Source organism: Lynx rufus, unplaced genomic scaffold, assembly GCF_022079265.1.
Source record: "Lynx rufus isolate CCGP_SWC_20201006 ecotype Redwood Valley unplaced genomic scaffold, mLynRuf1.p SCAF_6, whole genome shotgun sequence".
NCBI classification, from domain to species: Eukaryota; Metazoa; Chordata; class Mammalia; order Carnivora; family Felidae; genus Lynx; species Lynx rufus.
In genome coordinates this window covers 103,920,682-103,945,707 of record NW_025814878.1, presented here as the reverse complement: position 1 = coordinate 103,945,707, position 25,026 = coordinate 103,920,682, and the positions used below count along the sequence as shown (strand labels likewise).

Sequence of the window (25,026 nt, the reverse complement as noted above, 5' to 3'; positions counted from 1 at the left end):
TAGACAAACCGAAACCAGACTTTAAACTATAAAGAACAAATTGATGGTTACCAGAGGGGAGGTGGGTGGGAGATGGGGGAAATGGGTGAAGGGGATCAAGAGTATACTTATCTTGATGAGCATTGAGTAATATGGAAGTGCTGAATCACTGTATTGCATACCTGAAATGAATATAACATCGTATATTAACTAGATAAGAATTAAAATAAAAAAATCTTCTTTTTCTCACTTAATGCTCTTTGTCTTATATTGTACATTGACAGATATTAAGATTACAACTCTTACTTTGTTTTGTTTGCATTTACTGATATACCTTTCCCATTCTTTTGTTTTTAGACTTTCAAAGCACTTTGGTTTAGGTCTGTCTTATAGACACAGAGTTGGATTTTTGCTTTGTGAGCTGATCTGAAAAATTTTGTCTTTAATAGGTGAATTAAGATCTATTGCATTAATGATTCGACAGATTTGTTTCAATTCTATCCTAATATTTTGTTACATTTATTATGTGTACTATATTATTTTTACCATGGTGGTTTTGTTCGAGAGATTCTTTTCTTTTAAAGCTTATTTATTTATTTTGAGAGAGAGAGCGAGCGAGCAGGGGAGGTGCCGAGAGAGGGAGAGAGAGAATCCCAAGCAGGATCTGTGCTGTCAGTGCAGAGCCCGATGTGGGGCTCAAACCCACAAACTGTGAGATCATGACCTGACCTGAAGTCAAGAGTCGGATGCTTAACCGACTGAGCCACCCAGGCGCCCCTTGTTCTAGGGATTCTTTATGCTAGAATCGTTCTGTACTGCTCTTCATCCTGCTGGTCTTATTTGGGCTTCTCCTACTGGTTTGTCAGCTTTACATGATGCCCTTGACTCCCAACTATTACCTATGTGGTAATACCCTGTTCCTTCTTGCAAGAACTTCCACATCCCTAGCAGGTGTATCGGGCCATTTTCCCAATCATGGTGCATTTCTCCCTAAATGTATGGAAATCAAAGCTGCTAAAAGATAAAAAAAAATTCTTCATCTTCTTTCTCTGACTCATCCCAGGAGTCACAATTCCTGGTACCTCTTGGAACATACACAGTGTGGCTCAGCATACGTCCTTTCAAATCCCAACAGACTTGGGAGGATGCTGGCTGTCAGCGTTAGAAAAACAGAGGGCATGCTCAGATGGGATTCTGAAGAATCCTGAATGAAAGGACTGTTTACAGATGTGTGAACCAGTCGAGGGAACTCACATGGAAGGGCGAAGCATCCAGGGGCTCCCACCAGTGGGCAGCTCTTACCACTCACATGTCTGAGCAGCAGGAAGAGTGATCTTGTCCTCCCTGTGTGGGGGGAGGTGGAGATGGGCTGTCTGGAAGGGGTTGTGGCAGTGGAGAGTGCACTCACTGCCGGAACCGAGGTGCCTCAGGAGATGAGCGGGAGTAGAGAAGCTAGGTGAGAAATACCCCAACCTCTCTCTCTTCTGGCTTTCTGGTCTCTTACTGGTGCCTCCCATTAGCTAAGCCCAGCTCAAAGGTGAGGGCACAGAGGAATCAAGGTGATGCAAGTTGCAGGAGTCAGCTCCCTGGGCAGAGAAGGGCAGAAAAGAGATCTGGGTTTGGAGGGAGGGGCAAATGCGGAACAACTTCACATGGTGTTTTGTCACTGATCTCCTAAATCGGAGGCCTTCTTACTTCAGAGGATGTAGTACCTTATCCACTGATTGTGTCTGTGCATTTTGCTTTAGACAAACTCAAACTCAGGTGTTGTTTTCTTCCTGTAGCTTGCCTTTCTGGGTGAAGGAGAAGGCCAACAGGCTGAAGACCGAGATAAGAGAGGTGGAGGAGCTTGACAATTGGCACCCAGCGGTCCCCTTGGTGCACAGGTTATTCCCTGCTGGTGGGTTAAAGAACCTTCAAAGAATAGTATAAAACTGGAGGCAAGCCCAGAAATGCAGGCTTTTGAGAGGCTTCGAAGTGGAGAGGAGAGAAGGCAAAGCCTCTCCCAGAGTGGATGGTATCTTTTGCCCCACACCGTGGTCCCTTGGGCTGCTGTTATCATGGCCATGCATCACTGGTTGAGTGTGTTGGTTGAGCACCATTAGTCTTGTAATGGGGCACAACCTTCAACTCCGTGCCTCTATCCACAGGTTCTTTGGATTCGCCGAGACAATCCTAAGCAGAAACAGGCCCACAGAGCATGCACTGACTGTACTCTGGAGAGCCTCTTCCAATTGGTCGCTTCTGTCAGTGTGATTGCTCTAAGTCAAATGTTTGACTTTGATAAGTAATCACTGTGTGTTGCCTTTTTTTTTTTTTTAACTCTATGTTCTGAAAACCTTCAAACTTACAGAAAAGTTGTGAGGATCATACAATGAACAAATACCTACATGTCCTTCACTTAGAATTCACCGTGGTTAGCCTTTGTCAGAATTTGTGTGTTCTTTCTCTCTCTTTCATTCCTGTTATTATTTTTAAAAATTTTTTTAACGTTTTATTTATTTTTGAGACAGAGAGAGACAGAGCATGAACGGGGGAGGGGCAGAGAGAGAGGGAGACACAGAATCGGAAGCAGGCTCCAGGCTCTGAGCCATCAGCCCAGAGCCCGACGCGGGGCTCGAACTCACAGACCGCGAGATCGTGACCTGAGCTGAAGTCGGCCGCTTAACCGACTGAGCCACCCAGGTGCCCCTCCTGTTATTATTTTGAAGAATTGTTTGAAAAGGAGTGGCAGACATCATCACCCTATGCTCCTACATACTATATACTTCGATATGCATCTCCTAAGGTCAAGGATATGCGCCAACAGTTGCAATACAAAATAACAAGTTCGGGGAACCTAACATTGATAACAATTCTCTGACGGTCCACCTTCAGTTTTAGTCAGTTAAATTTCGTTTTCTAAGAATGCCCTCATATCAATGGTAAAATGCAGCTGTCAGCTTTAGTTTGGTAAAACTATTCTCATTAATACCATTCAAGATTTTCTCTACTATTCATGTGGTACATGTCAGAAAAATGTGAAGGCTGGATCGCCACAGGCGACTCATACCATTGCCCCTGTAACTCCCTCCCTCACTCCTGTATTTGTTTGACCACACAGCCAAGCAGGACGAGAGCTCAGTGAGTGCCAGTCGTTGAGTCTTAGGGCCTTTCATCAATCAGGCGAGAAGCAAATATTTGGAAGAAAAGATAGGAATAAAAGCCAACCATATACATTCAGGCTGTGACCCTCGGCAGTCAAGCCAGTGACTCAGCATCTTCATAGCCGACCTCCATTACTAAGGAGACCCCACTGGCTGGCTAATGAGGGCTGTGGGTCTGGTCTCGCGAAATGTTAAAGCGCAAAGAGAGAACTGGGGCCCATGCTGAGACTCCAAATTGTTCGAGACACGAGACACGACTTCTTTCTCTGTGAAAACATTGTCTCCAGAGGTAGCCAATAAGTGAAGTAAATAAAGTGGGTTTAGAACGGAGTACATTCTTGCTGTCTTTATACACACCTTTGGATCACCTTTGAAGACAACATGGTGGCCACGGCCAGCAACTGTGTCTGGCCACTCTTTGGGTTAGCATCACCATACCTCTGCGCTGGTTCCCTTGCCCCTGGGACGCAAAGCTCACCGCTATCCCCGACAAAATCCACAATAAATAAATAAACAAACAAACAAACAAAACCAAATAATTTAGAAAAGGAAGAAAAAGAGGCTGCCAACAAATTTTCTCAAAGACACCTACTCCTGTAAAAGAGAACTTTTGTGCTTCTATTATTTAAAATATAAAAAACTCAGTGGCAACCACCTGTGTTGGATGGATAATGGAGAACACGATATAGATGCAAAAAAAGGATTCTGCAGGAATTTCCAGGTGGGAGTATCTAGGTGGACCAGGAAACTGCTCTCAGAGGGGACCCTGGTGTTTTGGAGGGAAGGAGTCCTATATAATAAAGGTATTGAGAAAAACACCCAGAGTACAGTTTTGGAAGATGTATAGTGGCCTCAAGATTTCAAAGAGGTCTATATCAGTCCTTTTTTTTTTTTTTTTTTTTTTTTTAGGTTTGTTTAGTTTTGAGAGAGAGAGAGAGAGTGAGTAGGGGAGGGGCAGAGAGAGAGGGAGACATGGAGTCCCAAGCAGGCTCCAGGCTCTAGGCTGTTAGCACAGACCCCGACGCAGGGCTCAAACTCACAAAACTTACGGGGAGAGTAAGGCATAGACTAAATGGCCAAATGGCAAAAATATGTGGGTGTCCTAGCTGTCCCAGTCCTTTCTTCCTAGGCACAAAAATGTTGGACCTTTTAAGGCATGAAAACCCCCCTCACCTCACTGCAGGTTCCTTGGTAAATAAGCATGTGGGTGCAGGTGCACATGTGTGTACCTGTGTGTGTGTGTTCGCCTCCTACTTTCAATCACTGAAACTCTCAAGCTTAATGGAAGCAACCTGTACATGACATTTCCAAGTAGATTCATTAGAGTAACAACTTCATATTGTACACAGGGTATTCTAATTTCAGATCCTGGGAAGAATGAAAACTAGCCTCTGTGGACTGGAGGGAATATTATGTTATACAGCTGGTGACATTCAAGTCCAAATAAGCTAAATGAAGACAATTCCAAGACTGTTTCTATAGTCTCTGCACTCCTAGTCATCAAAATGTTAAGATATTTGGATGTTAAACTTTTACAGTTCCACAAACGGGTTATGAATATTCTGTATAATTTCATTAATTGTCCACATTTCTGGTATGAGCTACCCAATTTGGTTAGACTGTTTCCTTTTGCTCTTGGGCCTTTGATCCTTAAAAGCTGGGCAGATAGAAGCCTTGTGTATAGGATTTCTTGCTGAAATATATCAGTGCTGGAGCTCCTCCAGATCATGCTACTGACGGAGAGGCTTTTCTTTCTCGGCTGGAAAATCAGGACACAGTGATACCTTGACCCGAAACTGAGCAATGGGCCTGATGTAAATGGGGCACTTGCAGGGGGTCTACTGGCCAAGTTCCCTGTGGGCTCTGGGAAAGGACGTGGGAACCCATGTGGTGTCTTTCTGATGCTGGGCAACTCTAGGAAGGGTTATGGCCCAAACCCTTCCTGGAGATGGGGGCGCCACTACCGACTTGAGGAACCAACACTGAGGCTCTGAAACCCGGACCTTGTAAGAAATACTAATATGAAAAGTAAACATTTCTTAATGTGCATGGGGGAGGAGGCCCAGCCTCATATACGAAGAGAAGCCAAATATACCAATGACTTGTTTAATTTAATTTAATTTAATTTAATTTAATTTAATTTAGAGAGAAAGACTGAGTGGGGGCGAGGGACAGAGGGAGAAAGTGAGAGAGTCTTAAGTAGGCTTCACATTCGGTGTGGAATCCGATGTGGGGCTTGATCCCACGACCCTGGCATCATGACCTGAGCCAAAATTGATACCTGAGCCAAAATCAAGAGTCTGACGCTCAACCAACTGAACCACTCCCCACCCCATGACTTGTTTTCTGAGGAAATGTGTTGGTTTCCACCAAATATAAAAATGGTGTGGGGGCAGCTTTTAGTGGTGATGGTGTGAGCGTGGCTAGGATCATCTGGTTAGAAATGTGCTCTTTTGTTTGGGTACAGTGTGGGTTGGTGTAACACGCGGGGTCCTCTTAGAGAGGACGGAATGGACCCATGAGGCATAATTATACTAAAAATATGTTTTGTTTTGTTTTTATTTGAAATTGAAGTTTAACTGGGAGTTCTGTATTTTTATTTGCTAAATCTGGCAACTTACAGAAGTCGCACAAAGGAGATGGATTTGAGGGCTAACTAGGAGGTAAAAAGACTTGGATATGGGTAGGGGGAAGGTATGGGAAAAGTACAAGTAGCAACAAGGTGGCTGGTGGTGCCCTTGCCAGGGCAGCACGTGGTGTCTTTATACACTTAGGGAAAGATGCCCTCTTGGGGGAGATAGTTGTGTGGATGCATTGCCTGGTAAGCAGTGTGCCAGCTAGATTTCAGCCCCCTTCTGTCCCTGTGCAGTGAACTACTTACACAACCATACACGGCAGCCCTGTGCTATTTGGTGAAACAGAGAATGCTGGGGAAGTCGTCTAGGGGGAGCTCAATTTTGGGAAGTTGAATTTGAGGAAACTGTGACACACACAGAGTGGAATTGTTTGGGATGTAGTTGGGTATATGCACTGGGGACTGGTATGTGAATGTAGAAAAAAGGCTCCTGTGAGAAATATGAATCTCAAGCCAGTGCCATGTGGATGCAGGGTCTAGATAATAAATAACCTGATCAGAATATTGATCCCAAACCAAGATAGGCGCTCAAAGAGAGCTCTGAAACTCTGTGGCCTGAGAAAAAAACCCAAATCCTCTTTGGGAACACTTTGCCACCCCAGGGCATAGGGGACTCCCTAGAAATAATGAATATGAGCACCTGAGAAAAAGACTACAAACTACAACTGGGTCCACCATGAAGAAGCGTCAGTAGGCGAAACCCAAACCAGTTTATTTGTTTTTTTAAAGTTTATTTAGGGGGGTAGGAGGGAGGGGAAAATGGGTGATGGCCATCGAGGAGGGCACCTGTTGGGATGAGCACTGGGTGTTGTACGGAAACCAATTTGACAATAAATTTCATATTAAAAAAAATAAAGTTTATTTTGAGGTGGGGGAGGGGCAGAGACAGAAGGGGAGAGAGAGAATCTCAAGCAGGCTTTGCACTGTCGGCACAGAGCCTGATGCATGGCTCAAACTAAAGAATCGAATCGTGAGATCGTGACCTGAGCAGAAATCAAGAGACCGAAGGTTAATTGACTGAGCCACCCAGTCATCCCCAAGCCAACTTAGATGATTAACCATGGTTAGCATTACAGTATGAATCACCGGCACTTAGGGTGCGTGGAATTTCATGTCTACCCAGACATTAGCTTTTTCCAACATTAGCTGAAGGGTTTCTAAATGGAAGGGAAAGGCTTAGGGGTAGCAATCCAATAGACAGGGCAGGCCTAGAGGTCTTGAAATTGTATTTGCAAAGCAGCACAGTGTTTCTACTGAAATTCCATCTGCTTATTTGGGGAGATGATGAAGATTATAACCCCAGCCCCCAATGTCTTGGTATTGTCACAGGCTTCTGACCCTAACTTTAGCCCTTTTTCCTGCACAATTTGATGGTAAAAACTGGACAAGGAGGAAACTAAAATTTCGATTGTTTTCTTGGCTAAGCAAAGTTAACCCAGTCAGAACTGGTTCCTCAGAAAGGAATGAGAGGTGGAGAAATGGGGGACACTGCAACCTACAAACCCTCCTGCTAACATCCCTGTTACTCTTTTGTAAGCTGGATGGACTGCCAACTTCTTAAAAAAAATACTTTTAATGTTTATTATTGGGGGGGGGAGGAGCAGAGAGAGAGGGAGACACAGAATCTGAAGCAGGCTCCACACTGTCAGTGCAAAGCCTGATGCAGGGCTTGAACCCATGAACCGTGAGACCGCGACCTGAGCTGAAGTCTGATGCTCAACGAACTAAGCCACCCATGTGCCACCCCCCAACCCCCGGCCTTTAAGAAAGATTTTATTTTAAGTATTCTCTACACCCAACGTGGGGCTTGAACTCACCACCCTGTGATCGAGTGTCACATGCTCCACTGACCGAGTGAGGCAGGCAATTTCTTTTTCCTGGGCCAGAGTTTCTCAAACTGTGTTTCCTAAATACCAATAGATAGTATAAGAAAAAATGTTTCCAGGGTCAACTTTGTTTGGAAATGTTATATTAAAAAGGGAGCTTTTTTGTTTCCTAGGGATGCTGTAACAAACCACAAACTGGGTGGTTTACAGTGAGAGAAATTTAATCTCTCACAGTTCAGGAGGCTGGAAATCAGAAATCAAGGTGTCAGCAAGGTTGGTTCTTTCTCGGGTGCTCAAGGCGGGGAGATATAGCATGCCTCTCTCTTAGTTCTAGTGTTGCCAGCTGGGATGGTGATGGCCTCTTTGTGGGGACTCTTGAGTCCTGGCTGGTGAGGCTTGGGTGATATTGTGGGGGTTTGGCCAGTGCACGCGATGTTGGAGGACAGTCTCTTGTGTTCATGGCTATTGGCTTTGGTTTTAGACATTATGGAAGTGGCATGATGTTGCATTTTCTGAATCCTTAAGTGAGACATGCAGTCTGCATGTTCAAGGGTGTCTTGGGGGACATTTTGACAGGGTTGCTCTGTCCCAATGGGCAGGTTGTATAATGCATGCCCTTAGGGGGCATGATTTACATCGTAGAAGTGGTAGACACTGAGTGAGTCCCTGGGTGCTGGAATGGCATTTTGACAAGCTCTACCTCATTGGGTTTTTAGGTATGTATCAATTAATTTGCCACCCAAATTTATGTAGGTAGGTATTGTTAACTCCACTTTTTAGATGAGGATACTGAGATTCAGCAAGGTTATTACCCAAACTAATGAGAGAGCGAAGATTTCAATCCAACCTGAGTTTGTCTAATACCAGTGCCTATCAATGGTAACACTTTATTATTAATCCACATAGATTGAATAGAAATATATGAAAAACTGATGAGATATTTTTGTGGGTTTCTGGGACAATCACCGATCATCTGAAGTTGCCTTTGTAATAAGAGCTGCCACTTTTAGGGGTAGTTATATATATCAGATACTGGCCTAGGTTTATGATCTCATTTAATCCTTAGGACGACCCTATGAGGTTGCTATACTATTATCCCTATTTTACAGCTTAAAAAATTTAGGGTTACGGATGCCTGGGTGGCTCAGTTGGTTAAGCCTCCCACTCTTGATTTCAGCTCAGGTCATGATATCCTTGTTCTTCAGTTTGAGCCTGGCGCTGGACTCTGCACTGACAGCGCGGAGGCTGTCTGGGATTCTCTCTCCCTCTTTCTCTCTCTCTGCCCCTCCCTCGCTCACGAGCCCACGCTCTCAAAATAAACTTAAAAAAAAATTAGGGTTAAATTATTTCCTTTTCCTGAGTATTCCGCGAGTAAATTCCTATTAGTTACATGCCTAATAAAATGCTAAGTTAATAAGTTAACAAAGCTCTTCCTAAACCAGCTGGCTAATTCTGCACGCGTGATGTTCCCTTTCTCCGCCACTAGGTGACCTCACGATCAATCCCACCACAACCTTACTTACTAAGAGCCACCGGCGGTATCTCGCGAGAGTCGTGGTTTCCTCCAACCTGTTCTGGACATGCGCGGGGCGTAGAGCGCTTTAGCCAGAGGGGCTTGATGGGTTTCTGTCAGTCTTCCTAGACCAGAGCTATAACAACAAGGCACTTAGTCCTTTCAGCAGCCTCGGTTCTCGCGAGACTTGCTACTCTGCTCCCCCTGCCCCCCACCTTGCGCCTGCGCACCTCTCTTCAAGCCAGAAGGTCGCGCTTGGAGGAAGTGTCGGCTTCAGGTCCCGTGGCCGTAGCGCCGTTACTACTTCTGTGAAGCTCCTCTCGGCCGTTTGCCGAGACACCCCGCAGCCAAGATGCCTCGAATTATGATCAAGGGGGGCGTGTGGAGGAATACCGAGGTAAGTCCCCCTTTCCCGCCGTCCGCTGCCCTCCGCCCCCTCCGGCGGCCTGTGCGCACGCGCGCGGAGGTCGGGGAGGCGAGGAGGATACCCTGCGGGGTCTACGTGGGCGCGGTGCGGGGGGTGGGGTGCAGCGCGGGGCGGACCCTCGAGGTCTTAACTTGATGTCCGGCGTTGAGTCATCAGAGCACCTCAAGGACAGGGACCGTGATTTAATCACTTGACGTGCCAGGCACTTGTTAGGCCCTAAGTGAATATTTGTTGAATTGAGGACGCGCCCCTGCCATGGAGGAGCTCACTGTGTAGAAGGGGCGGGATAGGACTTTTGGGAGAGTTGGTTATCTGGCACACCCCCGTCCCTCAGCCTGGGCATTGTGCTTCTCTGATAAAATATAGAGAAGTGCTGTGGCCACAACTTTGTTCCTTCATTGACTTCCTTGCGGAGGGGAAGCAGCTTGAGTGCCAAGTTCAGGGCCCGTGTATGCCTGCATCCCTCTTGTTATCTCTTATCAAGGCATAACTTGTTTGTCCTCACGACGGATCCCAAGGCCTGTCTCTTCCTGTCCCTCCGCCTCAGCCAGGATAGAAACCAGATAGGACAAACTACCTGCAGTAGTCTCTTTGCTTCGGAAACGCAATGGATAATGCCAATGGCTAGCTAAAGGGCAGTAGAGAAAAAGTAAAATACAAGTAAGATTTTGATGCATTTTGTGTTCATAGTGCACTGAACTTTCAGTTTCAGGAGCACATCTTATCTTTTTATGTTGTGTCTTTTTACTTCTTGTGCCCTCTCAGAATGCCCTACTGCTTGACATCTTTCTGACCATCCTTCAAAACCCAGTTCAGAAACTCTTGAATTTTTGCCCTATCACCCTGGAAAAATAAGTGGCCCCGTGGTACATCTTTCATCCATCTGATATAGCATGTTTTATCTTTTTGCAAGCATCATATTCTTCTGTGTGATGCTGATAAGTTTCTTAACCTTTCAGAGCCTCAGTTTTCTACTGGGGATGATAATAGTAACAGTAATCTTCTTTTATAGATTAAATGAATCAACATTTAGAATAGAGTCTGGCACATAGTAGTCTTTCAGTAAGTGCTAGTTGACATTGCTTTTCCCCAGCAGACAGCACTGCAAAGCAGACAGCACTGCAAGAGAACCAGGTCTTGGAATCCCTAGAACCTCGGACAGTAACCACCATGAAATAATTTTTTTGGCAAATGGTTGCAGAATGAATCTAGTAGGGTGGACAGTTGCTATTTGTTTTTACTTCAAGATGCGTATTGTAACAAAGTGACACGTAAAATCAGTGACAACCTTGTCTCACAGTTTGTACAGAGGGAACCAGGCTGTTTAAATTGGAGAAGAGATGACTTCTGGGGGAGAGACAGATGTACAAAATCAAGTAACAGCAGGATTCCTGTGTAGTGGCCAAAGCCCTGCAGTCTTTTTAAATCTCTGATGATGAGGTAGGGGGTGGGATGGGGTGGAGTGGCTCATATATGAGGCATGTATTACAAGTTCAATGTGGAAAAAAGCCTAGTCCGACTTCAGCCAGGTCACGATCTCGCGGTCCGTGGGTTCGAGCCCCGCATCAGGCTCTGGGCTGATGGCTCAGAGCCTGGAGCCTGTTTCCGATTCTGTGTCTCCCTCTCTCTCTGCCCCTCCCCCGTTCATGCTCTGTCTCTCTCTGTCCCAAAAATAAATAAAAAAAAAATGTTAAAAAAAAAAAAAAAAAAAAAGAAAAAAGCCTAAAAGTGAGATGCCCCAAGTGCGTTCATCTGTTGCTCTGTTATCCTTGGTGTCTATCTATGGCTTAGCTTTCTGGACTCCCCTGGGAGTAGTGAATTCCAAATCGGAATGGGTGCCCTGGTGAAACAGTAACTAAAGGCTAGAAGAAGAGCTGACTGGTGTAGTAGGGGAAAAATACTTAATTCTTGAGTTATACCTGTGGATTTTTGGGTCAGAGCAGGGGTTATGGGACTGGAGAGAAAATGACATTTGTAAACTGGAGTGGAGAATGGATTCCCAGAGTCTTGCTTTGCTTCTTGAGGGCTGGATGAGACCTATTTCATTCTCTTTTCTGAAGTATGGAAGACCTAGTACAGGAAATAGGAAATGTTTTTTGAGTGAATGAATAAATGATGGAGCTGTATCCTTTTGAGAATGACAGCCAAACGTTGGAGAGTACTTTTTGTTAATCACTGCCCGGTAGTGTTTCTCAGATTGGGCTGTACTCACTCCCAACTTATTAGGGTGGGGAGGTTGTGTATTAGGGAGGGTAGGATGTCCTTCGGAGGGATTTCTTCTTAATATTTTGCATTTTGCCAATTCCGGCTTGTTGTTTGTTATAGTAAATGAAATTTTTGTATTTTTTTCCAGGCCTTGGTCTGTGTGTGTGTGTGTGTGTGTGTGTGTGTGTGTTTATGACTTTTCTCCCTATCAATCCTAGGGAGAAATTTTGTCTGTTCTCACTTGGAATTTTGTGATTGAATATATTGTTTTTCCTTGACAATTTTTTTAGGATGAAATTCTGAAAGCAGCAGTAATGAAATATGGAAAAAACCAGTGGTCTAGGATTGCCTCACTGCTGCATAGAAAATCAGCAAAGCAGTGCAAAGCCAGATGGTATGTACCACTTAATGAGTAGAAAACAGAAAGCGACCTTAATTATGATGAGGAAAATGTCAGTTCTTTGAACCTTGCCAAAGAAGGCAGGCAGTGTGATACAACAGAAAGTATGGAGTGGGAGATGGGAATTCAGATTTAAGCCTTAGCTGTCACTTGCTTCCTGTGTGATCTTAGGCAAGGCATTTTTTTTATACCCTCTTTCCTGTCTCTGTTTTCTCCCAATTGGGGATAATAATCCTTACTAACTGATGGAGATACGAGGTACAGATGAGTTAATGTGCTTGAGAGTGTTTTGTTAAGCATAAAATAAATTTACTTTTAGTACTGATGGACCCCAGCTTGTAAGTGGATTGTGTTCCAAAAATTTGTAAGTTGATTTAGAACTTACTTTCTCAAAGAAATTAATGATAAATAATGGTTAGTTTTCTAGGCTAGCTCACAGTAGTGAGTTTTCCTCATCAGCACGGTTGAAATATTGTGTATTTGCTATCCCAAAATATAACTTAACTCAACACTGCACCTGTGGTGTCTCCTTTTAAGTCACAGGGTAGTGGACACATTAAGCTCTTGGCATGAGTGATCTGGCCCCAGCCTTGACCCATGTGGTACTAAGATCATATTTTGGATTGTACAAGAGTGATTTCATTTCCTAGGCACCTGGGTGGGAGAAAGGATCAGAATGTAGAGATTGGATCCCAAAGAGGAAGATTGTCCTCAGCCTGAAGAAGTTTGGATTTCTGCTTGTCTTAATGGAGCTAAGCTCCTGCCCCAATATTTAGTAAGGCTTGTATCTTAATTGCAGCTAAGTAGACTGGATGGAAAAGGTGGGTTGGGTTGGACAATAGGAAAGATAGAGGATGGCATAGTAGTTTTACTTAAATTAAAAAACTCCAAAATCATATGATATTGGGGAAGCATTTAGTGAGTATAAGTCAGATACTTAAAGTAAGCCAAGGTATTGTGAGAATTGAATCAAAGTAGGAGAGGGGCACCTGGCTGGCTCAGGCGGAAGAGCATGTGACTCATGATCTTGGGGTTGGGAGTTTGAACCCCATGTTGGGTGTAGAGATTACTTAAATAAAATTAAAAAAAAGTGTGAGAAAGTACTATGAAAACTAGAAACACTAAAAATGTGAGGTGGTACTGTCTTATTTCAGGTAATTTCAAAACCTCTAATAAAGTGTAAAATAAATGAAAACAATTGATAGAGAAAGAAGGCATATGATCATGTTTCAGTTAGGGTACCTTTTTCAAGCATTACTAGTCTTGCATAATTAAAAAAAACAGTAGAAGTCAGTGAGATAGGGAATAGTAAATGGGGTAAAGTTAACCAAATAGTGTTAAAAAGAACAGCTTTTGTAATTGAAGGGTGAGAGTTAGCTTGTGTTTTTGGGATACCAGAAGTTAGTATATCTAATGTGTAAATAGGATATTCGTGCCGAGTGACTAATGAATGTATCAAATGGTATCATTTTAATAGGTATGAGTGGCTAGATCCAAGCATTAAGAAAACAGAATGGTCCCGAGAAGAAGAGGAAAAACTATTGCACTTGGCCAAGTTGATGCCAACTCAGTGGAGGACCATTGCGCCAATCATTGGAAGAACAGCTGCCCAGTGCTTGGAACACTATGAATTTCTTTTGTAAGTGAATTTCCAAATCAGTATTAAAATGTATGTATATCTCCTGAATAAGGCTGAATAAGCGTTTAGCATTTTCTGTATTTAAACATTCAGTTACAGATCTGAGTAAAGCCAAAGGAGCTAAAGCTATCGGAATATATACTCTTAAGTCTCATGTTATTGATAATATTACATACTTGTTACATGCTTTTTAAAAGAGTAACTTAAAATTATATAATCATACATATTCTATTTTTTTAGAAAATTAGGGAAAAAATGGTAAAAAAGCTAATAATCACCCATAATTACACCCGGAATTACATTGCTAAGTGTGAACCAGAACATCTTGGTTCTTCACGAAAAGTTTTTTTTTTTTTTTTTTTTTTTTGTATGACTTTATTGCATTTGTGATTAAGGAGCTCCTTGGGTTCTGTTTCATAGTGAATGGAACACTCATTGAAATTAGAATTTGAATGCCATCTCTAAAGTAGAATCACTTTATTTTGTGAATGTCCATCTGTTGGGTTTTTGAAAGAAAAGAGTGCCAGTGCTAGGAAACCTGGTATTTCTTAAGACTGAATGGTGTGATAGTGTGACTAACTTTTATGGGCTTTTTTCTAGGGATAAAGCTGCACAAAGAGACAATGAAGAGGAAACGACAGATGATCCACGAAAACTTAAACCTGGGGAAATAGATCCAAATCCAGAAACAAAACCAGCACGGCCTGATCCGATTGATATGGATGAGGGTGAGTGCGTGCTTCTGAGGACTTTATTTCTTTGGTAACCATAGAGTCCTCAGGCCTCTTTTTAACTCTTTGAGTTTTCTTTCTAAGCTCCTCCGACTTTTTAGAACCCCAGTTCTGTCTGCAGTTGTTATTCTCTCTTTCTAATTGTGTCCAGTCTTCTATTATAGAGTAATTGTTCTTTCTGGACAGTGTCTCTTTATTTTTTGATTTTTCATTTCATTTAATAAATTAAGCAGCGTAATACTACTGGACAGATTCCCTAAAGGCTAGTTGTAAGCCCTTGACAGTTCTGTTTTCTCCTTCCCATTCTGTGGAGAGAGGCACCACGACAGGATTTGGAGTTCAGTCCTGTTAACTATTTTGACTTCAGGCAGGTAATTTAATCTTTGTGGTAAGGCAGCAGTGCGGTACTAGGAGGCAGACTCATGATGCCTTCTTCAGACACTGAATCAAGAATCAGAGGAACTGGATTTTAGTCTCCTGCCTGCACTTATTAGCTATTGATCTTAGGCAAGATCATAATCCTTCTGAGATTTGATTCTCTTTCCTGCTAGATAGAGAATAATGATATCTATCTTACTTCAACAGAGATGTTGTGAAGTGTTCAGTGAATGTTGAAATTTTAAAATTTAAAAGTTTAAAAGTAGTGGTTCCTACCTGCATCATTGTTATGTGGTGACCTTCTAAAAATACGAGTACCAGGGTCTCCCCAGGAGATGAGTCAGTAAGCTGCAGCATGGAGTGGGTAATCTTGGGATCTGAGTTTTTTAAAAAGTTATCTTGTTAAAAAAAAAAAAAGTTGTGATTCCACTCAACAACCTTATACAGGAATTGCTGTAAGGCATCAGTAATGAAATTTATTCTATTTTGGGAGCTGTGGAAATGTATTGGAGGGGAGAAAAAAACCTTTTCTGAGGAAAAAAAGGTTTGTTTAATAGAGTATCTGTTTCCTTATAATTAAATAGTAGTTTTTACAGTAGTTTGTTATGATTGGTGCTGTGCCAGTTAATTGATGATAATGAGAGATATGGTAATTATAGCTACTATTTAATGAATACTTTTGGATGCTTTACCTATTATATTTTACTTAGCTCTTCTCAACATTCCTGTGAAATAAGACTTGTTATTCCCTTTTTATAGATGATGCAACATGCTCAGGGTCACAGAGCTAGCAAGTGGTGGGCCTGGTTTTTAACTTCGGTTTCTCTGACTTCAAAACCCATACAACACCATGTAATGATTATATTTATGGTTTTTCTCTTCTTAAGTACTACAGTATATCTCTCACATACCATACTTCTGTTGAAGAACTTAGTTTTTCTTCTCTATTTTTGCAGATGAACTTGAGATGCTTTCTGAAGCTAGAGCCCGCTTGGCAAATACTCAGGGAAAGAAAGCCAAGAGGAAAGCAAGAGAGAAACAGTTGGAAGAAGCAAGGTATAGTTGTTTCCATCCGTAGTTGAACAATTAGTTTGTGCATCCTTAGACCCCATAAAACTGTGATCTGTCAACTCTGTTGTGTAATAATTAGAATTGTCCGATTCCAGTTTTGCTAATACTCTTTAGTTCCTTTATACTTTGGAAAAGTTTTTTTTTTTTTTTTAGTTTATTTTTTTAGTAATCTGTACACCTTGCATGGGGCTTGAATCCATAACCCTGAGATCAAGAGTTGCATACTTTCTCTTCTGAGCCAGCCAGACACCCTTATACTTTGGAAAAATCTTATTTTTTTCTCCCTAACCATCATAGAATAGACACAGAAAAAAAATACGTCTTTAAAGAGATGTTGTAAGAAGTAAAAGATGTTGGCAGAAGTGACGCCCAGGTGATCGCTTGATTATGTTGGATTTGTTCTGTTAACATAGGAGAGCTTCATTTGTTGTAGGAATCTTGGAGTCATATGGCTAGAGGACATACAAGGCTATGCGATTTTTACTTACTCTCCTTGATTAGTATTGTGCAGGTATTGGCTGTGAAATAAGAAACTTGGCTGAATGTAGAGGGAGTTAATGAGCCTTGAACCAAATTTTAGGCCCTTCTAGAAATTTTTGTTTAAAAAGTGAGTCGTATCATTGCCGTCTGCTCAAGGTTTTCTCCACTTTCCCCTTCCTTTTTCCTTTTGGTTAGATCTATGATTGAGCTCATTTCCTATGGCCCAGAAACCATGAAATGGTTAAAGGGAAAATCTGAATTGTCTAAGAGCTTATTAGCTTTTGGAATTTGGGTACTGGGGTGACCTTCCTAGCCTACACAGCTGCCATTTTTGGTCCCCACACTAGGAAGTCCTTCCTGACCTGATGACTAGCATTATGTTGATGGTTTCCCCAGTAGTGACTTTGAAGTGCCAGATCTTGGGGTGGAGGATTCTTTCATACCTGAGGATGCTTCTTGGCATAGCTAAGCTGGCCAGCCACTAGTCCAGAATAGTTACTTAATGGAAGTATGAATGGCCTGGAACAATAAACAGAAACCAAGAGGAGATACTCAATTTTCTGCCCAGTTTCAGTCATTTTTGTATTTTGTACACTATTTAGGGTTAAATAATGTGAGTAGGGTTGAAAAAAATTCACTTTTCCATTTTCGTCCATTGTTTGGAGACCAAATAATTTTGAGCCTTTTAACCATGGATGGCTAAGGATGCTTCTCTAAGTATAAGTGGTATTGCTTGCTTTAAATACTGTTTTACAGTTTTAAATTTTCTCTGGTTTATTTTGTAGATTTTCTTGTAGAATCTGTGTGTCTTAACTTGTACATATATCTTGTAATAGACCAGATTGGTCTGTATGTAAAATACATTGCAGGACTATTTCTTTAATGCTAAATTACAGATGTGTTTTAAAGCTTTTTTTTTTTAATTTTATTTTTAATTTTTTAAAATTTACATCCAAATCAGTTAGCATCTAGTGCAACAATGATTTCAGGAGTAGATTCCTTAGTGCCCCTGACCCATGTAGCCCATCTCCCTTCCCACCACCCCTCCTGTAAACCTCAGTTTGTTCTCCATATTTATGAGTCTCTTCTGTTTTGTCCCTCTTCCTGTTTTTATATTATTTTTGTTTCCCTTCCCTTATGTTCATCTGTTTTGTCTCTTAAAGTCCTCATATGAGTGAAGTCATATGATATTTGTCTTTTCTCTGACTAATTTCACTTAGCATCATACCCTCCAGTTCCATCCATGTAGCTGCAAATGGCAAGATTTCATTCTTTTTGATTGCTGAGTAATACTCCATCGTATACATATGCTGTATCTTCTTTATGCATTCATTTGTCGATGGAGATTTGGGCTCTTTCCATACTTTGGCTATTGTCAATAGTGCTGCTATAAACATTGAGGTGCATGTGTCCCTTCGAAACAGCACACCTGTATCCCTTGGATAAATACCTAGTAGTGCAATTGCTGGGTTATAGGTTTTAGTTTTTTGAGGAACCTCCATACTGTTTTCCAGAGTGGCTGCACCAGCTTGCATTCCCATTAAAGCTTTTTATTGATTATAAATGTAATACGTTTTTCCTCCGGTATTGCACTATTTTCTTTTTGAGGTTGATATGATGCTATTAGCTTGGTTATATTCACTTAGTGAAAGCATTTCTGATGTCATTTGAAGTCTTTATTTCTTTTATTTAAAGAATGAAATTATTGGTGCGCCTGGGTGGCTCAGTCGGTTAAGTGTCTGACTCCTGGTTTCGGCTCAGATCATGATCTCACGGTTAATGGGATTGAGCCCCATGTCTGGTTCTGTGGTAACAGCACAGAGGCTGCTTGGGATTCTCTCTCTCCTCTCTCTCTGTCCCTCTCCAGCTCTCTTTCTTTCCAAATAAATAAACATTAAAAAAAAAAAAAAAGAATGAAATAACTTTATTTTTGAAATGTGTGTCTTTGCAAGCCTTTCTTTCAATACAGAGGTACATTTATGTGTACATATACACACAGTAATATTTGTATAAAATGGGATATTATTACATGTTGTTTTGATGAGATGTTAGCTGTTAATCTTACTGGAGTTCCCTTGGCTTTGAACATTTTTAGCATGATGTTTCTGTGTGCAGATTTCTTTTTTTTTTTAATTTTTTTTTTTTTTAACGTTTATTTTTGAGACAGAGAGAGACAGAGCATGAACGGGGGAGGGTCAGAGAGAGGGAGACACAGAATCTGAAACAGGCTCCAGGCTCTGAGCTGTCAGCACAGAGCCTGACGCGGGGCTCGAACTCACGGACCACGAGATCACGACCTGGGCTGAAGTCGGACGCTTAACCGACTGAGCCACTCAGGCACCCCCTGTGTGCAGATTTCTTTATCTGACTTGTAGTTCATTGAGCATTCTGGATGTGTAGGTTCGGTAAATTTGGGAGAATTTTCAGCCATTGTTTCTTTGAATATTTTACTCTTTTTCTCTCTCCTTTTGGTGCACCTAATGATGCCCTGCATTTCTGTGAGGCTCTGTTCTTTTTTTTTTTTTTTTTTTTTCTGGATTGCCTAATCTTTACCATCTCTCTCTAGGTTCTTTTAAGTTATTTCTATCTTTAAGTGATTTTCTCTATTTGATGCAATATTTTCATCATACTTTCCTTTGCTGCTTTAATCATGGTTTCTTTTTGTTTTTTGGAAATATTTATAATGGGTCCGTTGAAGTCTGTCTGCTACATCTGACATCTAGTTGCTCTCACTGGCAGTTTCTGTTGCCAGCTTTTTTTCTCCCATATGGGTCTTGCTTTCCTGTTTCTTGGCAGGTCTCAAATTTTTTTTGTTGGGAACTAGACACTTTATATCATACATTGTAGCAATTCCGGGTGCTATGTTCTCTCCATCCAGACTTTTTATTGTTATTTGCTTGTGTGTGGGTTATGTTAGTGAAGTCTGTTCTCCCCTAGCGGCCCCCTCAGAATGCAAAGCCTCTGGTGTTGCACCTCATGGGGGGTGCAGTCTTGGGTATGCCCACAGTCACCTGGGATGGTGTGGTTTTGACCACACTTTTTGGCATCTTTTTCCCTAGCTATACCCACATCTTAAGCTCTACTAATTGCCAGCTGATTGGTGTATTGTTTTCAACAATGTCTTGGGACATAAAGTGTTCCACAAACCTATCCAATTAAATTTGGGCTCCTTTGAAAGGATGGTTGTTTCTCCTCCTCCTCCTCCTCCCCCCCCCCCCTCCTCCTCCCCCCCTCCTCCTCCCCCCCTCCTCCTTCTCCCTCCTCTTCCTCCTCCTCCTCCCTCCTCTTCCTCCTCCTCCTCCTCCCTCCTCCTCCCTCCTCCTCCCTCCTCCTCCTCCTTTTTTAAATTTAAATTTTAGTTAACATACAGTGCAATATTGGTTTCAGGAGTAAAATTCAGTGATTCATTTGTCACTTACAACACCCAGTTGAAGGCATAGTTTCTCAGATCAGTGCTTGGTATTTGCTCTGACCCCAGGAAGTCTCCTCCCATTTTTTTCTGGCAAACTAGTGGGCCAACAGTTTAGTCTCTTTCTTCAGTGAATCTACCAGTTTCTTCCCAGTTACCTCTTACCACAAGTTCCACTGTTTTTGAGAGTGCTTTTAGGCTTGAACGTTTCCTCCATACTCTGTTGCAAACGAAGTCAATTTTTTTGCGGGGAGATTTGGCATTCTCTCTTCTACCCTTGGGCTGTGGTGTGTTTGTCTCTCTGAATGACATCTCCGTTTCAGGAGCTGAGTGCTCCGTGTGGGCAGCAGCCCTAGGTCTCCTCCGCTTGCTTCTCCTAGTGTGGAAGCCTCATCCTGCAAGCTAGGGCAAGGACTCCTGGAGCCCCAGCATTCTTAGCAGCATTGTGTCCAAGATAGAGCCTCTGTCTGGGCACAAGAAAGAAGTGGCCCTGGTTCTGGGCCACTCTTGTTGGAATGTAACCTCTGCAACAGGTATCTGGAGGCAGGATGAAAATTGCTGATGTTGTGCCCCTCTTGTAATGAAAGCCTTCCTGTTGGGAACTGGAGGGGAGAGAGAACCCTGTGGTTTTGGCTGCACCAGTGTGGAGTAGAGTTTATATCTCCCAGTGCTGACAGGGGTAGGAGATGAGGAAGTGGGTCTTAATTCAGATACTATAGACTTTCACTTTTCTTTAATGAATTTTACTAGATTTGTAGCTGGGGTGCAGGGGTGCAAGAGTACCTGGCTCTGGGGTGTCCCAGACACACCAGATTTGGCCACTCCCCATTGACAAAATGCAAAGGCGGAGGGACGAGTGGTGGTGGAACAAGACAGAAATTTATTTCAGTGAGGCCAACGCCGGGAAGACTTGGACTAGCGTTTCAAAGACTGTCTCCAAAGTGCCAAAAATACTTCCTGGTTTATGTAAGGAAAGTGGGACAAAGGTCAGTGGGTATGTGCAGGTGGGCAGGAAAAGTCTGGCACTCAAGGTCTTGGAGTTCATTACCTGCAGGGTCTTACTGGCTTGGGGCAGTCCTTATTGCTTGAGGGGGTAAGCTGGAAAGAAGAACTTAATTAGAAAGTACAGACTGTGGGGTTGTGGGAGGGGGGTGGGCTAAATGGGTAAGGGGCATTAAGGAATCTACTCCTGAAATCATTGTTGCACTATATGCTAACTTGGATGTAAATTAAAAAAATAAATAAAAATTTAAAAAGTACAGACTGATACCACAATGGGGGTAGTTGAAGCCCTCTTTCAGATTTTCTTTTTTCCCTTTTTTTTTTTTTTTTTAAGTTTATTTATTTATTTTGAGGGGTTGGATAGGGAGAGAGGAAAATCCCAAGCAGGCTCTGACCTGTCAGCTCGGAGCCTGACACGGGGCTTGATTTCACAAACTGAGATCATGACGTGAGCCAGAATCAAAAGTTGGATGCTTAACTGATGAGCCACCCAGGTGCCTTGTCTTTCAAATTTTCTTTCTTTCTCTTTTTTTTTTTTTTTTCAATTAAAATATTTTTGGGGGGGCACCTGGGTGGCTCAGTTGGTTAAGAATCTGACTTGGGCTCAGGTCATGATCTTGGTTTGTGAGTTTGAGCCCCCAGTAGGGCTCTGTGCTGACAGCTCAGAACCTGGAGCCTGCTTCAGATTCTGTGTGTGTGTTTCTCTCTCTGCTCCTCCTCACTCATGCTCTCTCTCAAAAATAAAGTAAACATTAAGAAAAAAAATAAGGGACGCCTGAGTGGCTCAGTCGGTTGAGCGTCCGACTTCGGCTCAGGTCATGATCTCGCAGCTCGTGAGTTCGAGCCCTGCGTCGGGCTCTGTGCTGACAGCTCAGAGCCTGGAGCCTGTTTCAGATTGTGTCTCCCTCTCTCTCTGCCCCTCCCCCACTTGTGCTCTGTCTCCCTCTGTCTCAAAAATAAATAAGCATTAAAAATTTTTAAAAGAAAAGATTTTTAAATGTCTATTTTTGAGAGAGAGAAAAGCGCAAGCAGGGGAGGGCCAGAGAGAGGGGGACAGAGGATCTGAAGTGGGCTTTGCACTGACAACAGAGAGCCTGACGTGGTGCTCAAACTCCTGAACTGTGAGATAATGACCTGAGCCAAAGTCGGATATTTAATTGACTGAGCCACCCAGGGACCCCTCAGGTTTTCTTGAATAAATGTTTCATCATGTGCTATATCTCCTTTGGATCCTTTCCAGATACTTAAACTTTTTTTTTTTTTTTTTTTCTAATTTTTGTCAGTTTTACTGGGGGTGTAGGTCTGCAGAGCCTCATGCTGGAAAGTGTTCTTATATGCTGATTTCCCCTTTTAATATTATAAATAACTTTTCTTGTCATTATATCATTAGAATTATAGCATCATGGGAAAATACAAAAAAGTAAAGATTAAATGAAATTCTAATCTCCAGTGATTATTGTTCATATTTTGTTGGACATCCTTCACATCTTACAAGCGTATATTCACTGATAGATATATGCATGTAATTTTTACATGTTGCTCTATAGCGTGTAAACTTTGTAACGTGTTTTACACACCAGTATGTCTTGAGCATCTTTCCCTGGCAAATTACAGGTTTTTTAAACGTTATATAGATGGCTGTCTAATATTCTAGCTTATAACTATGCTATACGTTTTCTTAATTTCTTGTTGGATGTCTAGATTGTGTCCAGTTATTAGCTTATTTATGAATGCTGCTTGAAGTCTTGCAGCCAAGGCCTTGTTTATGTTACTTATTTCTTTAGGCTAAAGGCTGAGGAATGAAATTATTGGGTTAAAAAATGTGAGAAACTTCAGGGTTTTAATTTGTATTTCCAAATTCTCTTTGGGGAAACTACACCCATTTGTTTTCCATTACCACTGAGGGTGACTGTCCACTTTTTGTGTACTTGCCATTGAAACAAAAAACTGAACACTATTAATTAGATCTGCAGAAATGGTACTTGATTTAATTTGTGATGATTAGCTAAGTATACCTTTTATCATTTTGGCTATTTGCATATTTTTCCTTAGAGAACTATTTGTTTTCTTCTGTTTCCTCCCCCACCCCCCCCCTTGGAATATATTAAACAAAAAAACCTGAATAGATTGTTTATATCTAACCATTCCCAATATAAATTGCAAATGTTTTTTCCTGTTGTTTAACTTTTGTTTTATGATTAAAAAAAATAATTCTATAGAGATATAAAATTTAAAACTCAAAGCTGTTGGGTATTTACCTTTGCCTTTTATTTAATTTATATTAAGTGAGTAATTCCCAACCACAGATAAGATGCATACTTACTTATATAGTTGCTTCTGGTTTTTCTTTTTGCTTGTGTGTGCGTATCTTTAAATCAAAAGGGGAATTTATTTTGGTGAATGGTTGTGAGGTGAGGATTTAAATAAATATTTCTTGGGGTGCCTGGGTGGCTCAGTCGGTTAAGCGTCCGATGTCAGCTCAGGTCATGATCTCACAGTCCGTGAGTTTGAGCCCCGCGTCGGGCTCTGTGCTGACAGTTCAGAGCCTGGAGCCTGCTTCAGATTCTGTGTCTCCCTCTCTGTCTGCCCCTCCCCGCTCATGCTCTGTCTCTCTCTGTCTCAAAAATAAATAAAAACATCAAGAAAAAATTTAAATAAATATTTCTTCCCCAAATATCCAAGTAGTTTTTTTTTTTTTTTTAAATTTTTTTTTTTTTTAGTGTTTATTTATTCTTGAGACAGAGAGAGACAAAGCATGAACAGGGGAGGGTCAGAGAGAGGGAGACACAGAATCCGAAATAGGCTCCAGGCTCTGAGCTGTCAGCACAGAGCCCGACGCGGGGCTCGAACTCACGGACCGCGAGATCATGACCTGGGCCGAAGTCGGCCACTTAACCGACTGAGCCACCCAGGCGCCCCCCAAGTAGTTTTCTTAACTCTATTAGATGATCTGTCCCTTCCCCATGGTATGTGATTTTCAGGGTGATCTTGTGTTGTTTTTCTTTAGGCGTCTTGCAGCCCTCCAGAAGAGAAGAGAACTTAGAGCAGCTGGCATAGAAATTCAGAAGAAGAGAAAAAAGAAGAGAGGAGTTGATTATAATGCTGAAATCCCATTTGAAAAAAAGCCTGCTCTTGGTTTCTATGATACTTCTGAGGAAAACTACCAGGCTCTTGATGCAGATTTCAGAAAATTAAGACAACAAGATCTTGATGGGGAACTAAGATCGTAAGTTGCCTTTCTGATTTTGAAAATGGAAAAGTATAGTAGGAATTTTATGGAGGGCCATGCGCTATCCTTGTCAGAGCCAGATTTTTATTATTTAGGACAATGTGACCTACATAATGTTTTTATTTATTTACTGGATTCACGTTTCTGAGAAAACCAGTGACCCTTGTGGTCGTGTCTTTGGCATAGAAGGCTGTTTGCATCTCCTGACACGTCAGCACTTGGCTCTTAGTGTAGTCTTTACTCACTGAGTCACAGTCTTAACGTTGATGTGCATTTGTGAACAAGTTAGTTATTTTGCTAAGGGACTGAGGAATCTGTCAAAATCTGGTCTGGTTTTTTGTCTATTCTAGTGAAAATTTTATCTTGTTTTCTTTGAATGAAATTAAAGTTACCGATGCATACCTAAGTCTTTTTATGGGGATACGTAAGTGTATTTATAAAATGTTTGTCTAAAGGTGCAGAGGATTTTGCCTATTTCTAGGGATTTTTAGAGTTTTCTCTATTTCTTCCATCTGAATTTTGTGGGGAGAACTTTTTATGGTTGTCAGAGAGTTTTAGTTTTCTACTCCCCTACTGACCTTCCACTCTGTTGACATGAATTGGGACTAAATGACAGGTGTCGGGCACCATGAAACAGGATTTTCTCGGACGTACTGCATTGTATTTGTTTCTCAAATTAAGACCTTGTATGAGGTAGGCTGTTTGAATAAAGAGGTGGAAGTGGGAGCGGCTCATCTGGAAGGAACAGGCTGGATGGGGAAGAGGCTGACACCCAGACTGGGAAGAGGCATTCTTGGAGCTTTCAGAGGTGGCCTTGAGCCTGGCGTTAGACTTTAACCATTTGTCAGGACTGAAATATCCTTTAAAAAAACAAGTGAATTAAAAGAATCATAATGAACAATTGCAGAACAGTTTTAAAGGGAAACTTAAAAATTCAGTGTTTTAATCCCATCCCC

At 42.0% G+C, this 25,026-nt stretch overlaps 2 protein-coding genes across 3 annotated transcripts in view; both read left to right on the top strand.

Annotated features, from left to right (window-relative positions):
* SPATS1 (spermatogenesis associated serine rich 1) overlaps window positions 1-2,158 on the top strand; it is a 32,600-nt gene extending 30,442 nt beyond the window's left edge. The window contains 2 exon segments of the mRNA XM_047103030.1: window positions 1,764-1,879; window positions 2,130-2,158. Of these exon segments, the coding sequence (XP_046958986.1) occupies window positions 1,764-1,879; window positions 2,130-2,158 (145 nt within the window).
* A 7,104-nt stretch (window positions 2,159-9,262) lies between these two features.
* Window positions 9,263-25,026, top strand: part of CDC5L (cell division cycle 5 like) — a 48,376-nt gene continuing 32,612 nt past the window's right edge. Inside the window, exons 1-6 of one of the 2 annotated variants that reach the window (XR_006966152.1) lie at window positions 9,263-9,496; window positions 12,022-12,125; window positions 13,609-13,770; window positions 14,371-14,498; window positions 15,836-15,935; window positions 23,849-24,067. Coding sequence is in view for 1 of the 2 variants with exons in the window: in XM_047101935.1 (XP_046957891.1) it covers window positions 9,452-9,496; window positions 12,022-12,125; window positions 13,609-13,770; window positions 14,371-14,498; window positions 15,836-15,935; window positions 23,849-24,067 (758 nt within the window). In the remaining variant the exon portion in view is untranslated. The remainder of the gene's footprint in view (window positions 9,497-12,021; window positions 12,126-13,608; window positions 13,771-14,370; window positions 14,499-15,835; window positions 15,936-23,848; window positions 24,068-25,026) is intronic. The other variant, XM_047101935.1, reaches the window with a different exon arrangement.